The sequence below is a fragment of the Lagopus leucura genome, unplaced genomic scaffold (genome assembly GCF_019238085.1).
Source record: "Lagopus leucura isolate 7727_CA_CO unplaced genomic scaffold, USGS_WTPT01 Super-Scaffold_73, whole genome shotgun sequence".
Classification (NCBI taxonomy): domain Eukaryota; kingdom Metazoa; phylum Chordata; class Aves; order Galliformes; family Phasianidae; genus Lagopus; species Lagopus leucura.
The window spans coordinates 41,203,971-41,218,132 of NW_024962252.1; the positions used below are offsets into that span (position 1 = coordinate 41,203,971).

Sequence of the window (14,162 nt, forward strand, 5' to 3'; positions counted from 1 at the left end):
AAATACCACATACCCTGCTGCCTGCATTTCAGGTAATACTGAAGGATTTAAATTGATCACTAAATGTAATTTAATAGTGCAACAGTTTAAGTTAGAGAAGTCAAAATCATTGTAAGAAAAGTGGATTGAAAAACAGATGCTTTCTCTTGTTCTGCCTTCACATAAACATCTGTGGACTGCACTGTTTGCCTCAGACAACACCTTTTCAGTGATGCCTACAATAGCTGGGTGACAAACAGTAGAATGCTGTATGTATAGCATGCTGAGACTCCTCTGCAAGTGAAGTGATCAATACCTGAAAATAGAGTGAAGGCGAATTTAAAAGCATCATTAAAAAGATTTTAAAAAATAAAGGCATGGAAAAGTCAGGTAAAGACCACAGCAGAGGTCTGGAAATAACTGCTAAGGGAGACAAGGCGGACCTTTCTGAAAGCTGACTATAACGTCCCTGCACCTCCTCTTTGCTTCTAACTGGAAAGCACAGGTGTCAAAGTGGTATTAAAAAGCAGCGACCTCAGAGCCACTGGAGTTTGCACAACTCGTTCTTGATTCATTTTGGTTTGCTTTTCCAATTTCTCACGTCACACTAATGGAGAAGCAAATTTCCCAGATCTCAAAAACTCGGCTCAATAAACAAACAGTTCCATTTTATAAAGTAATGCACTAATTACTTCAAGAGACAATTCTCTCTTTACTGATTTAATATTGTCCCTCAGAAATGACTAACCATTAAAATACTGTAAAGAATGATAGGATTCAGTATGCCTACATCTTCCAGGATTTTTTGATTTAGATACCTAAAACACACCTAAATGGCAGACAGTGGCTCAGTCATGCTCTTTTCAGGGCTGCCTAACTTTGTCAACAATTAAAATGTCTTAAGTGATCTAGAATTCACAGAATCACAGAATCACAGAATTGTTGGGGTTGGAAGGGACCTCCAGAGATCATCGAGTCCAACCCCCTGCCAAGGCAGGTTCCCTACAGCAGGTCGCACAGGTAGGCATCCAGGCAGGTCTTGAACATCTCCAGAGAAGGAGACTCCACCACCTCCCTGGGCAGCCTGTTCCAGTGGATTCTCTCAGACATTATCAGATTTGTTTTGATATGCTCAAAGGCGTCGACTTTTAATCGCCCGAAGAGAGGTGCTGAAAGGCAAAAATGGTCTTAGGTTCTCACACAGCCTCAGCAAGTATGGAAGTGAACTAGTATTACCTTCTTGCTTTCCCTACTTCTAGAATACAAGTTTCATTAGTAAGGAAGGTAGCTGTCTGCATTACAAAGCATCTCACTTTTTCCAAAAATACAGTTACCCTAATTCACTATGTAGTTATCCTGGCCCTCAGGCAGATTTTACAGCGCAACAGATTTGATATTAGCAGGATATAAAGATAAGAACCTTCCCAAACACAACACGAGCGTGGAGAACATGGAGAAGACGCCAACCCTGACCATAAGTGCAATTTTGTGCCATTCTGATTCTACTGATTTCAACAGGGATCTGATTTCCAGTGCACACAGAGATGGAAGTCAACCAGCCTCCCACAGAACTCCCACAGTTCTTTGGAGCAACAGTTAACAGAATTTTATATATCAAATTATTCTAGAAGAGGAAAGCGTCATTATTGTTAACAGCATTAGAATTAGAATTCTGATTTCTGATTCAAGATTTCTGACCCTGGATTCTTGATCAAGTTTCAGTGTAGTCACAGCATCCTGTAGGAAACATTTTGTTTTCAAGGGCAATACAACCATAATCACAGAGCACCCTCATCCTGTCTCTTCGGGAAGGAGCAGCACTGGTGGCTCTGTGCTCTAGGAGAGAGGTAGATGAAGTCCATTGCTTTCGTTTCCAGCAGAGTACTACTATACAGTCAGTATGGACTACAACGTCTCTGTCATTTCTCAAATTCCTAGCAGTAAGTCACCCACTGCAATTACTGTTTTCATGATTTCACTGCATCACACTGAAATACTTGGGTCTTACCACTCCCTCTCATTTCCTGAAATTTTACACTATTTTAATTTACCCAGTTTCAAGGGAGCTACTGCTAATTTTAAACAAATCAAGAAAAACAAGACCTTCTTTGTGCTACTAGCAAGACTCTCAAAGGATTTACTGTGCCATAAGCAACCATTTCATTCTCTGTTTACCTTGTAGGTAATAACAAGAATATTCTGTGGAGAATTCAAACACAGAAGAAACATACCTGACAAGTCACGGAAGGAAATTCAAGGCTTGCCTCTCTCTGTAAACACGTAATACACTAGTAGATTAATTTCCAATCAGACAAATGAATTACATAGGATTGCAGCATGCCACAGAAGATAAACCGTATCAGATGTAAACTGATGTAAACTAGTAGTGAAACAATAATTATAATTTAAATAGTCAATTAAACATTTTCTGAGGCACAATTAAGTTGTGCTAGGTTAACTATTCACCATGAAGCTAGGTCTGAAGTGCAGTTTATATGCCAGGGCTTAAAACCTGCATTAAAGTTGCTCTGATTGCGGAGAAGTTCCAGTTACCTGAAATTTGTTCTCTCTGCCATGAAGAACTACCTGTTTATTACAGAACTGGGTTTTGATAAAATGACCCAGAATACAAACATCTGAATCAATGTATTTAAAACTGAAATACAATAATAATTTAAAAAAAAAATTGGAAATAAAAAGCCCTAGATACATATCTTCAACATCAGCAGTGTGATAAGGAACACAGTAGCCAGATATGTAGCAAAGTTGTTATGATATTGATGATATGGGGATATTCAGCACAGCATGATGATAAATCACAATATAGCTAGCTATGCTGAAAACAAACATATATAGGGAAACAAAACATAATGACATAGCTTTCAGCATCATCATTTTTCCAAAGTAGCGCGGTCACTCAAAAGGACAATCTGTATCACACATAGTTCCAACTGCTACGTGAAAAAAAGGACAATTAAACCTGCTTTTCTGCTAATGCCACTGTACTCTGGATATATGAAACATTTGAGCCTTTGGGTTAAATCAGATCATTCAGAACAGTCAATCCACATTAGCATTCTCGGGAAGAGTTCAGAAAATGAAAAGCCACATAAGGCCTGTAGTACACACAATCTTCAGCTGATGTAAAGTATGCAGCCCTTAAAGTATGTTCATTGGTATCAACAGGCATTCAAGACTATTTTTAAATGCTTTAGTAACCTATGGATACTGTTGATACAACTAACAGAAGGATGTAGATTCAGAAAAGCTATGTGTTAAGTAATTTGGAGAATACACATGTTACAAACTTGGGTTTTTCCTAACCTCTTAATCCCATTCATAAAATGCACTCTTAATCCCAGTCAAAGTCTAATGCAGCATCATCCAGCTCTGCTATTGAGAAGAGAGATTTTCGGGTGACCGCACTGTCTTTACTTGCGTTTCCCAATGCAAAACTCTTCCTTTTATTAGGATTGCTCAGAGGCACCTTCAGCGATGGGCTGTGGCTTTCCTTGTTGTTAGTGTCAGTCTTGACAGTTGGTGGAGTTTCTGATTTTGAGTCAGGACGTGACACAAAGCAGAACCTAGAGAGGTTTTCTAATGTGCTGGAGCACACTCTCGCTGCGCTTGGACCACCAAGCTTCTCCTCTCCATCTCTTCTTTTTTCAGTGGGTGGAGGTGACACATCAAGCGTGACATCAGAACGCAGCAGTGCATTTCCTCCCATCTCTTTCCCTAAGGCCTGACTCAGCTGCTCTTCATTCCCTTTATTACCAGTTGATTGCTTTTCCAAACTCTTTTTTCCTAAGCGAGTCAGTGTCATCTTGTGTTTCTCAGGTGGGCAGCAATTTTTTTGCAGCTGCTCTCCCTGGAGCTGCTCTCCTGGTTTAACAGTATTTTCACTTGGAAAAAGGGAAAATTCTGCATTTTTCTTCTCAGAAGAATGATCATGATTTGTCCTCCGTCTGAAAGAAAATTTAGCTAGTTTAACTGCTGGAGGACTTTCACTGCCAGTAATTTCTGGCTCATGAGAACGCACTGTCTTTGCTTCCTTCCCTGCTTGACCTTTACTTCGTTTTCTCATGGAAATTACTGCATGTTTTGCTGCTGCAGATGCACTATTATTTTCATCTCCTACTACTAAGTCTGTATCACTTGAAAGATCCAGCAGGCCAGACACAGGTAATACTGAGGGAAGGGTCTTTGCTTCAGAGTTCTGTGTGCTAGTAAAGAATCCATGTGATTTCTCTGCGCGCAGCCTCTGCAGGCTTTTAGAAACCCAGTGTGTAATAACTGATTCCTGCGTACTGGCACTTGTTGACGTTGGGTCTTGAATGTTTGCTTCTGAAGAAAAACATTTGTGTTCCACAGTCCTTTTGCTGCTTATCTCAGAACCTTTGTCTTGCTCCAAAGAAGCACACAGAGTAACAGTTGTTAGTGAGCCTCTTATTTCATTTTCTCTCCTTGGCATTGAAGAATTTCTTTCCTCTGAAGAGGAGGGCTTAGACGTGGATTTTAAAGCCACATTATCTGGAGATGTCTTCCAAAACGTTTCTTCAGCATCAGTGTTTCTGTCCTCCAGGCTGTCAAACCATCCCAGGCTGCCATCATCACCTCTCTTGTTAAGGTTAAGCAAGCGTTTTGTACCTATGTTATTACCAGGTGTTGGGTTGCATAAGGTTTCTGGGTGTTCATCTCCTTCACAATTGCTTTTGGGCAAAGAAGGCTGTGGACAGGAGTCAATCTTTTGTTGATCTGAAGGTTCTGACTGAGACTTTTGCTTTGACTCAAATGTATTTTTGCTCAAGCATCCTGTAGTAGCACTGAAGCTTGTCTCTTCGGGCTGTAACTGGCAAGAATTTCCTTTTTGTAATCTGTAGAATGAAAAAAAAAAAAAAAAAAGAAAAGAAGCAGTAGTCAGTTATTTTTCCAGTTTTCTTCCTTTATTGTCCTAACAATGATTAGTATGTATGAATGGTGAAAAGCTACAAATAATGTTCAAGTATCTGAGTAACTCAGTTTCATGTATAGCTCTCCAGAAGCTGGTGTTGCAGTCTGAGCTCATTTTGATATCTCAACACCTTCTGCATTAAGATGCAGAATTTAGAGTTCTTCTATTATATGACAGAAAACACTGTATTTGAGAGAAAATACTATATTGACATATATTTTTAGAAATCATTATTTCAATTATTTACTAATAGACCTATTCTGATAGAATGCACTTAAGATTTTGATGAATAGTTACAGAAATGACCTTATTCACCAAGATGTGCTGATAGATGCTTGTTTTATCAAAATATGGTTTAGGGGAAATACACTGGACAAGTCTTCTAATACAGAATGGACTGGTTTAGAGAATGTTCATTAAGTGTTCTCTAAGTTACTTAAGAGGGTGGAAGAAGAAATCATCTTAATTTGCAGTACAAGGGTTTCAGGGAGATATGGAGAAAACCTTTACGAGTATTAGGATGGAGCAATAATGGAACAAACTACCCAGAAGCAATGGGAAATCCCCTTCATCAGGGAGCCTGAGAAGAAGATAACAGAAGGCCCTGCCAGAAAGGTCAACTGCAGACCTGATCCTACTTTTGCATCTCATCTTCCATCCCACACTGTATTTCAAAAATCCTTTGTGAACACTTGTTTCTTAAAACAAGATTTCTTCTGCCTATTGGAGATACCTCACTTTTACCTCCTTTTATTGCCACTGTGCTTAAGGTCCTTACTATAAATTACAAAATAAGTCTGAAAAACATCGGAATGAAAAAATGTGTTTTCCCACCTGTTCTTATTCCCTTAGCTTTAATAATATTAATCATTTGTATTCTTTTAACAGCAAGAAACTACAAGTTTCTTTAAAGCCTGATCTCATCCCATTACACAAATATTTGTGTATTTACTTTGTATTTATTTCCCACCAATCACAGCGTTCTCACAGTTCCAGTGAGTTAAAGGCTCTCTGTTAGAAACAGAAAATAGACTTTCCAGAGGTTACTGCAGTGAATTGAAAACTAGAGTAAAAACTGAAAATTTGTGTATAAAAATGGAAAAATTCTACAAAATAACAGAACTTTGATTCAGAATTCTATTTTTCATTAAAAGAACAGCATGAATCATAAGCTCAACACAAAAGGCGGCAAAAAAATACAAAGCAGATCTTCTGTTTTCCACCAAGCAAATAACAAAATGTTTTACACAACCACATGCTGAGATACAGAATCTTGTACCCTAGTAAATTCAGTTGGAATTCACCTGAGTATAGAATTGAGATATATGATGGGAACCAATATAGGTTGAGCTAATAAAATTATTGTTGCATTCCATAACCCAGAGAGAGAAATGATCTTGTGATGATCTCAGTGTTACTTTAATACAACGCTTATTCACGTCCTCTAAACAACAAGCCCTTTCCCAAGGTCAGATTGTGTTTTTAGACTCTCCCTAGAAATTATTGTCAAACGATTCTTTTTCTCTGTTGAATTATTTTGTCACTGCAAATACCTGTCAAGTCTTTGTAGCTCCTTGTGCAAAAGATGTTGCAGCTCCAGTCGCTCCAATATGAGTTCACACTGCATTCGGTACTGTGCCATTGGGTTTTCTGGGAATGAGGTGTGTAAGGCATTGATGGCTCCAAGAAGTGCACCTCCCTGTGGCACCAGAAGAGATTTTGAAAAACAAGTTCCCTTTATTATTTAGCATCAGATTTAAGCAGCAGAGACCATTCAATACAGAATTCTCTCTCAGATATTTTAAAGCTTAACGTGGCAAATGTTTACTGAGGAACTCTAGTGACACAAAGAATCCTTTTAGATCTGTTCCAACAGGCAAGGTTGCTCATACGCATGGAATAATTTTATGCTCAAGATTGCCATTTACTCCTCCTCAGTGCCTATTTTATTTCTTTATAGAAAAACAGAACGTCCATCTACGGCTTGAGAACATCATTATTAAAAACAGACATTAGTAATTAAAAGTAGGCTTCCAAATAACTTGTAAAAATTCTGTTCATGTAAGCACCTTTCATAATGGAAGATGTTCTGACTGCTAATTTTTTTCACTATTTTTTCCTATTTATTTAAGTGGAAAAACCTGGGTATTAAGGCTTGTCAACATGAGAGAAATCAAACTGCAAAAATATTTTTGAATAGATGTAACTATTTAGGAGTAATTCCACACTTTTAATCTTGTGAGAAATGAAGTAGCTTTTATATGGCACAGAACATCTGCACAAAGTGATTTGTTCCACACAAAATGTTCTACTACAGCTCTTTGGGAAAACAAAACAAACTAAACCACAAAAACCACACACCTGTTTTGCCACAGATTAGCCAGCATTTACCATTCCTGACTAATCTATAAAGCTCAATCCAACTGATCAACAACATGTTTATCAAGCACCAGGAAAGCAGCAGCAAAAGAGGACAGTCTCTAAAAGCAGAAATTGCCATACAGCATTTCGTGGCCCTCAAGTTTTCAATAAAGGCAGCCTCCAGACATAGAGATTCCGAGTCGATAGGCTGCCCCTATTGAAAATGTGGTTCATGTGATGCTGTTTGTGGCAATTAGGTTTTTTTCCATTTTGTAATTTTAGAAGTTCATTTAAAAAAAACCTCATACTGAAGCAACATCACTCACATGGCTAATTCAAGCCCCCTAAAACCAGTATTAAGCAATATTAAAACTAAGGTTGGCTGTGCAAACATTAATGCATCCTACTTAAGTTATTGTTTGTTTTTTTCACAGATCATTTAAGTATATAACAAATTTGTTCTATATAAAAGAAGTTACGAAAAAGATTTTTGTATGACGCTTGTTTGTTTCATAAATCTATTTTATTGTGAGTTTTTCCTTATTTGTTTCAGGAATTGTAAATTGTACAATGAGGCAGGGGCTGTAGAAATGAAAACTTGGTCTGTTGGTTAGGACAGCTAAAAGCTACTAATGAAAATGAGATTCAATCTCTGTGCTAATTTCCAGTTCTTATGAGTCTGAGTGAGACAACCAAGCAAAGGTTTTGAAAGGCAATAAGCTCCTAATTGGAAGCTTGATGTGGTGTGTGCACAGAAGGAAACTGCTGTCAGTAGTGAATGTGCTCAAACACTCAGAGTGCTACTGCTATGAAACTAAGCCCAAACCATTTTTCATGGGACATGCTTTAGTGGATAATTTCTTCTTGCATACATCAGCTCCAAATTACAAAACAGGAGTAGTACCATCCTGTCACTTTACAATGACTGCATGAATATAAATTACTATGTCTGAAATACACTGGAAATGAATTCCACAGAAAAGCACATGAAAAAAATAGAATTCTATATGTAGAACAGCATTTGAACAGTAAGTAATAAAACACTGAGCAAAATATTGACAAGGAGTAGTTGCTTTTAGCTTGAATACTGTCAACTTGTGATGTAAGAATCCAGTTGGGAAAAAAAAAGGAACACATGGTTATATATTTCAAAGCAGATGCCCAATGGGTACAACTACTCCTGCTCTCCCTGAGAAAAACAAAGGTGAACAGAGGCTAAAACAAACAGACAAACAAAAAGCCTCAAAGAGTGGGATAGTGATGAAAATAGGATAGTACTCCTTCTCAAGTAGGCTCACATGAAATATCCAAATACTCCCCTGAGAACTGTGAACTTTGATTTTACACTGGTAAGAATATATTTTTTTGTAGAAGTTGGAAAGATGACACATAAGATAAAATTTGCTAAGCTGAAAGTTGAACTGAAAGGTGGCAGCCAGTCTTTTAAGAATGACATTGGTGCTTCTGCATTTCCAAACTCATTCTACAATTAGGCAGGAAATGTAGGATGTATCTACACATAAAAACATTTTTTTTTTTATTCAGGGATAAGGAACCACTTTCTGAAAAGAAACCACTGCATGTTGCTTTTATTTAGATTTTAAGAAATCAAAGTAATCACTTCCTTTAAAAATAATTTCAGTGATTTATTTATAATTTTCAAGTGGAAAGTAAAATTTGGCCTTAAGTAGCAGATCTCAAGTTTGCCAATTCTTAGAAAAACACACTTCCTCCTAAAAGTGAATGAATAGAACAAATATGATGAGCACACAAACTGCTCCCAGGTAGTCTCATACAGTCACAATTCAGGGACATTTCTCCCCAGCACTGATTAGACATATGCTTGTTATGCAAACCGCAGCCCTCAAGGGACAAAGAAACATGACAAAGTGACCCGTCGTTAAAATAGTACCTTTTTTTCCTACATTTATTGGTGTTGACTACATACAGATTTACAGATGGCAATATACATTCATTAGTCTCCACTTTTTGATCTGTCATGAAAAAAAAAAATCTGAGTATTTCAGGTTTCTTATATCTCAAAATCATACTGATGCGAAATCAGTGTCCCAGCAAATTCCAACATAAGTAATTAGTTTTATTTACAGTTAACGCTTATGTGGTATCTTCTGCTCTTTCAGTTGGATACAGTGTTACAGGTTATTTTCACTGGGATGCAGTACTGCCATTGAAAAGCTGAGCTCTTCAACAGAGTGCCAGATGAACAACAGCAGAGAGGAATAATCTTCTGTGACTTACTAAGATCAGACCTTGCAGTATTTTTTAAAGACAAATTCCATGTGCAAAAGTGCACAGTAGATTATCTGTGGCACAAACTGCAATTAATCTCTCAAGCTTCATTGAAAGAGAAAGGGGGATCAGAAGGGCCACCCCTCGCATGTGACTTTGTACATCTACCTCAACGCACTTTATTTCAAATAAGGTCCATTTCCACTTCTGCAAAAGTCTTTAACATATTTGAGCTAATGGATGCTATAAAAATTGCTTTAATTTTGACCTATTCATATCAATCTATACAGAAATAGAGGATGCCAGTTTGGACCAGACCAGTGATCTGTGCAGTAGAGTATCTCTGGCAGAACCCAAACCAAATAATTCAGAAGTGCAAAACACCCCCATGTGAAAAATACAGGATAATCTACTTATGGTTACTTATTTTCTACTCCAAAGCATTAATCTTTATTTCTCTTTAAAATTTTCTATCTGAAGGAATACTGTCTATTTTAAATATATTTTAGAAGTAAAAATATTTTCCAAATTTCCATTTAAAAAAGCCTCTACCAGATTCATGTCCCTTTTTTTCTGCTCCAAATCTGCCTCTTTTCTTTACATTCATTATCCCAATGATGCTCCAGTAAATTATAATGTAGCCTTCCACATTCTTTCAATGCCTGTTTTCACTTTTTTGTTTCTTTTAACTTAGAAATATTACACAAATCCATGTGATAACTAGAAAACACATTTTTCAACGTATGGCAACCAACGTACTGAACTATTAAGGTTTCTCAGAGTAAAATTATTTTCCTAAAAGTTCTGTGAGTTTCAGTACCACCAACAGCATGTTTTAAAATACTTTAATTGCAATGCAAAGTGTTGATCTTGGCAACCAACGGAAACTTTCTCAAAACGATTGGTTCTCTCATGCCTAGTTCATGAGCAGCAAGGTAATGACAAACAAGAAAAATTCATCAGAGACTATTAAAGACAGCGATGTAATAATTTTTCCCTCAAACGGTCTTTAAAATGCAAATTATTATAGCATAACAAAATCCACTTCATCCAGAGTTTCCATTATAACCTGTGTTTAAGGATTTCTGTCATCAAGATGGACCAAACATTAATTGTCAAGGTCTCTGATGATCTATTTTCCATGATAACATGAAATCTTCTCGAAAGAGATTAAAGGAGTTGGCATATATCTACATGATAAATCCATTAATGTGGTATTACAGCAATTACAATGTCTGCAAGAAATCTTACCTGCATAGAAGACTCCATCACTGATACCACAGTTACAGCATCTTCCAAAGTCACAGTATCCCTAAACATCAAGCGTGCATGAGCTAGCAAAAACAAACGGGCACTGAGAGTATGAGTGAAAGTACATTAGAAGTTAAAAGCAATTTTTGTACTACAAGGGAGATGATATTTCTTCAAACTTCTTTAGCTCTTCAAACACTTGTGTATGGATCTAACTTAAACATCAATACGGTCCTTTTGATTTTGGTGTTAATTCCAATAGGAATCAGAAGACTTAGTTTTACAAATAAAGAATGTAATGTGCTTCTGAATTACAGTAACAGGACAGTTTGAATAACACTACACAAAATGCTGTAGTTGACATAAAATGCTAGATATGGCAACAAAGAATGGGATATAATTTATTATATGTCAGAAAAGACGTAATTTCTTCTAACTGCTCTGAAACATGCTTTTCTCTACATAGCTATATTTTTTCTTGCTTTCTTTTCATAAGACAGCAAAACAAAACTGATTTTTGCAAGTGGATATAATGCAAATGGAAATAATTTTCTACATGAAGCTATCCTAATTGGCTGTGGAAACATGGTTCCTATTCAGCGTGAGAAAGTTTAATTAATACCATCTATAAAGTACTTTGAAAGAATAAAGTCCTGTTAGAAGTCTCAAATATGAGGCACACAAGAATATAAGAAACCTTAAATACATAAGTAACATGTGGAGCTTAAAGAATTTATACTTAAAGAATCTTAAGACTTTATTTCAACTAAATAGTATCCCCTGAAAACTGAGACCAAAGTATAAACATCTGATGCAGAAAGTACTACACAGCTCACTGGTGTATAAAAGCATGAAGACCATTTACGATTCTTTATACAAAAATACAGTACATTCTTTTAAATTCACCTTGAACATAGTCAATATGACATTTTAGAACATGAAATCATGTTAAGATAGAGATCTATGCTTCCTTTGTTTTTGTTCTTGTACGTGAAATATAACTTGAATTTACAGTTGCAAATGTTGTAGTCCCTACTGCAAAATACAGACTTGATTACTGATACTGAAGGAAACAAAAACGTGCTGACGTTCTACTCATTTCAGGACAGTTCTCAATAATTGACACCTTTCATCAGGCAGAGTAGAATGGCAACCCAGGGCTCAAACTAAGAAAAATGATTCCTGAGATTTGCTTTTCATAACGACATATATCTTTGGAGACTTTTTTCTCTAATATAATTCCTTCCAGTGGCTTTAGTCTTTATTATGTCTGTGAGAACAGTGAAATTAAAACTGATATTGATCATCCAAATACAACACTTTTTCCTACATTCAAAATCTCCAAATCTCTTTAGATCGTAAAGTAATACAAGGTTCATCTACCTGTATCTCTATAGAAAAGCTGCTACTCCACTCACTGGCTATAATTAAAGTTCCAATCTATTCATTTTATAAAGGTTAATTGGCAGCCTAAAAATAAAATTGTCCCAGCCTTACCTTCTGCAAGGCGTATCAAACTCTCCAACAAGCGAATGGTGGTTCGGGCAGCATTCCGGCAGTCGCTCTGACGCTGCATTTGATAATAGCGTACAAGGATCAGGTTGCTCTCATCAGACAACTTTGGCTGTATCCTTTTTATAAGGCAGAAGTAGGTTTTCATCTTCTCCATGCTCCAGAGCCTTTCTGATTTGCTAGGGCAGCCTGCGTAACGACTGCCTCGTCAGTAAATATACGACAGATAGGAAGCCCTTTCCTAAGGATTACTGTTAATTAGGTGGGTGAATATAAAGGACATTTTACTGTATTTCTGGGGCCTTTTGGAGTGCCTGCACATTAGTCCTTGAGGACTTTGTTAAATTCCAGTGTGGAATGTTGCATACCACCCAATCCCTCCCCTAACACAATCCACAGCAGAGCCTGCAGTAATTTCAACAGCAGTGCTGTCAGGCTCACTGCCCACCAGATGGTACGGTTGTTATTAAGCACTCCACTGCTGTGTAAAATGTAAAGTGCCACGTGACTGCTGTACTTCCTCTGGCTATTTTACCTGCTCCAAAGAAACCAAAGGCTACCTGCCCTATTCTGAACATTTTTTGCAGGGATACATTTTGGGAAGGGAAGAAAACGAAATAAGCTACCTGAAGGAGTTCCTCTAATCACTTGATCTCTAACGGGGATCAAAGTCATGCTCCTAAAGCAGATGAGGGGCTGGTTAAAATCAAATCACACTGCCCTTCCTAATTTCACAGCATGCAGCTTTTGCACACTGCTTAAGCACTCCATGAGTCCTGTAGCACGCGCAGCTCAGACTTGTTCTGTCTGAATTAAGTTTCCCACTCACAGCATGTAAAATAGTATCATGTGTAGGATCTGCACATCAAGTAATAAGGCCAAGATGGAAACCACCCACTTACTGAGCTGGGCTGATGGTCTGATCACAGAGTAAAGGTAACTATGGCGTTCACAGATCACCTCTACTAATTAATCAGTGATCTCTATCTTATTCCTACTAGAAAGACAACCACCATCACAGGCAACTATCACAGCAAACACATGAACACCGATTCATGCAAAACACTGAAAAATAAAATACTAAAATGAAAGGTGGGGGGGGGGAAATAATTTAAAAAGACTGATCTTACCTTTATTTTGCAAGATGAAAGACGAAATGATGCGGTCCCACTCCTCGTTCTTTGTATCTAGTAACACTAAGACCAGGTCAAATCTGCTCAGCAGGGGACTGCCAAGAGCTATGTTGACAGAGACAGACTCAGTAGGATCATAATGGCCTTTGGGGTTTGTTGCTGCCAGTATGGTTGTCCTTGTATTAAGCTTACATACCAAACTAGAGAGAAGTAAGATGAACAGCTGAATTAAGCTGGGAAAGGTGAACAATTCCAAAGTGTTAAGAACAAATACCGTGTTTTTATGTTATAAAGACCACATCTTACCTTCAAAGAGTGCTAAGAGCTAATCAATACATATAATTGTTGTAGTAATGAATATTACACACAAAGCTTTTCTCAGTCAGAGAGAATAGGAACTAAAGACTGTACTCAGCACATCAAAAGTAGCTAGGCAATATTCCCACAAGTCATTTTTCTATACAGCTGGATCCTTAGCTGATTAAAGTTAACATAGCTTTTCAGAAACAAATGTTACTTTGTGCATTCCTACGGTATATTTTTTTCACAATTAAAGGTAAATTTTGTCTTAATTCACATTTTAAGAAAGCAAAATAAAATGGAGAATATGTTTTATTCCTGTCTGTAATCACATTTTGGATATTAACCCAGTCAAACAGCGATGGCAGCCATATCAACTCTATTTCCAGGGTAACTGAGATTTTTCTCTCTTAACAATACTCACC

General features: G+C 37.2%; 1 protein-coding gene across 1 annotated transcript in view; it reads right to left on the reverse strand.

Annotated features, from left to right (window-relative positions):
- Positions 1-2,684: 2,684 nt before the first annotated feature.
- The window catches only part of MCM9 (minichromosome maintenance 9 homologous recombination repair factor), a 46,169-nt gene continuing 34,691 nt past the window's right edge, over positions 2,685-14,162 (reverse strand). The window contains exons 9-13 of the mRNA XM_042885114.1: positions 13,435-13,637; positions 12,290-12,493; positions 10,793-10,875; positions 6,484-6,629; positions 2,685-4,853 (exon numbers count right to left, since the gene is read on the reverse strand). Of these exons, the coding sequence (XP_042741048.1) occupies positions 3,332-4,853; positions 6,484-6,629; positions 10,793-10,875; positions 12,290-12,493; positions 13,435-13,637 (2,158 nt within the window). The 3' untranslated portion in view covers positions 2,685-3,331. The remainder of the gene's footprint in view (positions 4,854-6,483; positions 6,630-10,792; positions 10,876-12,289; positions 12,494-13,434; positions 13,638-14,162) is intronic.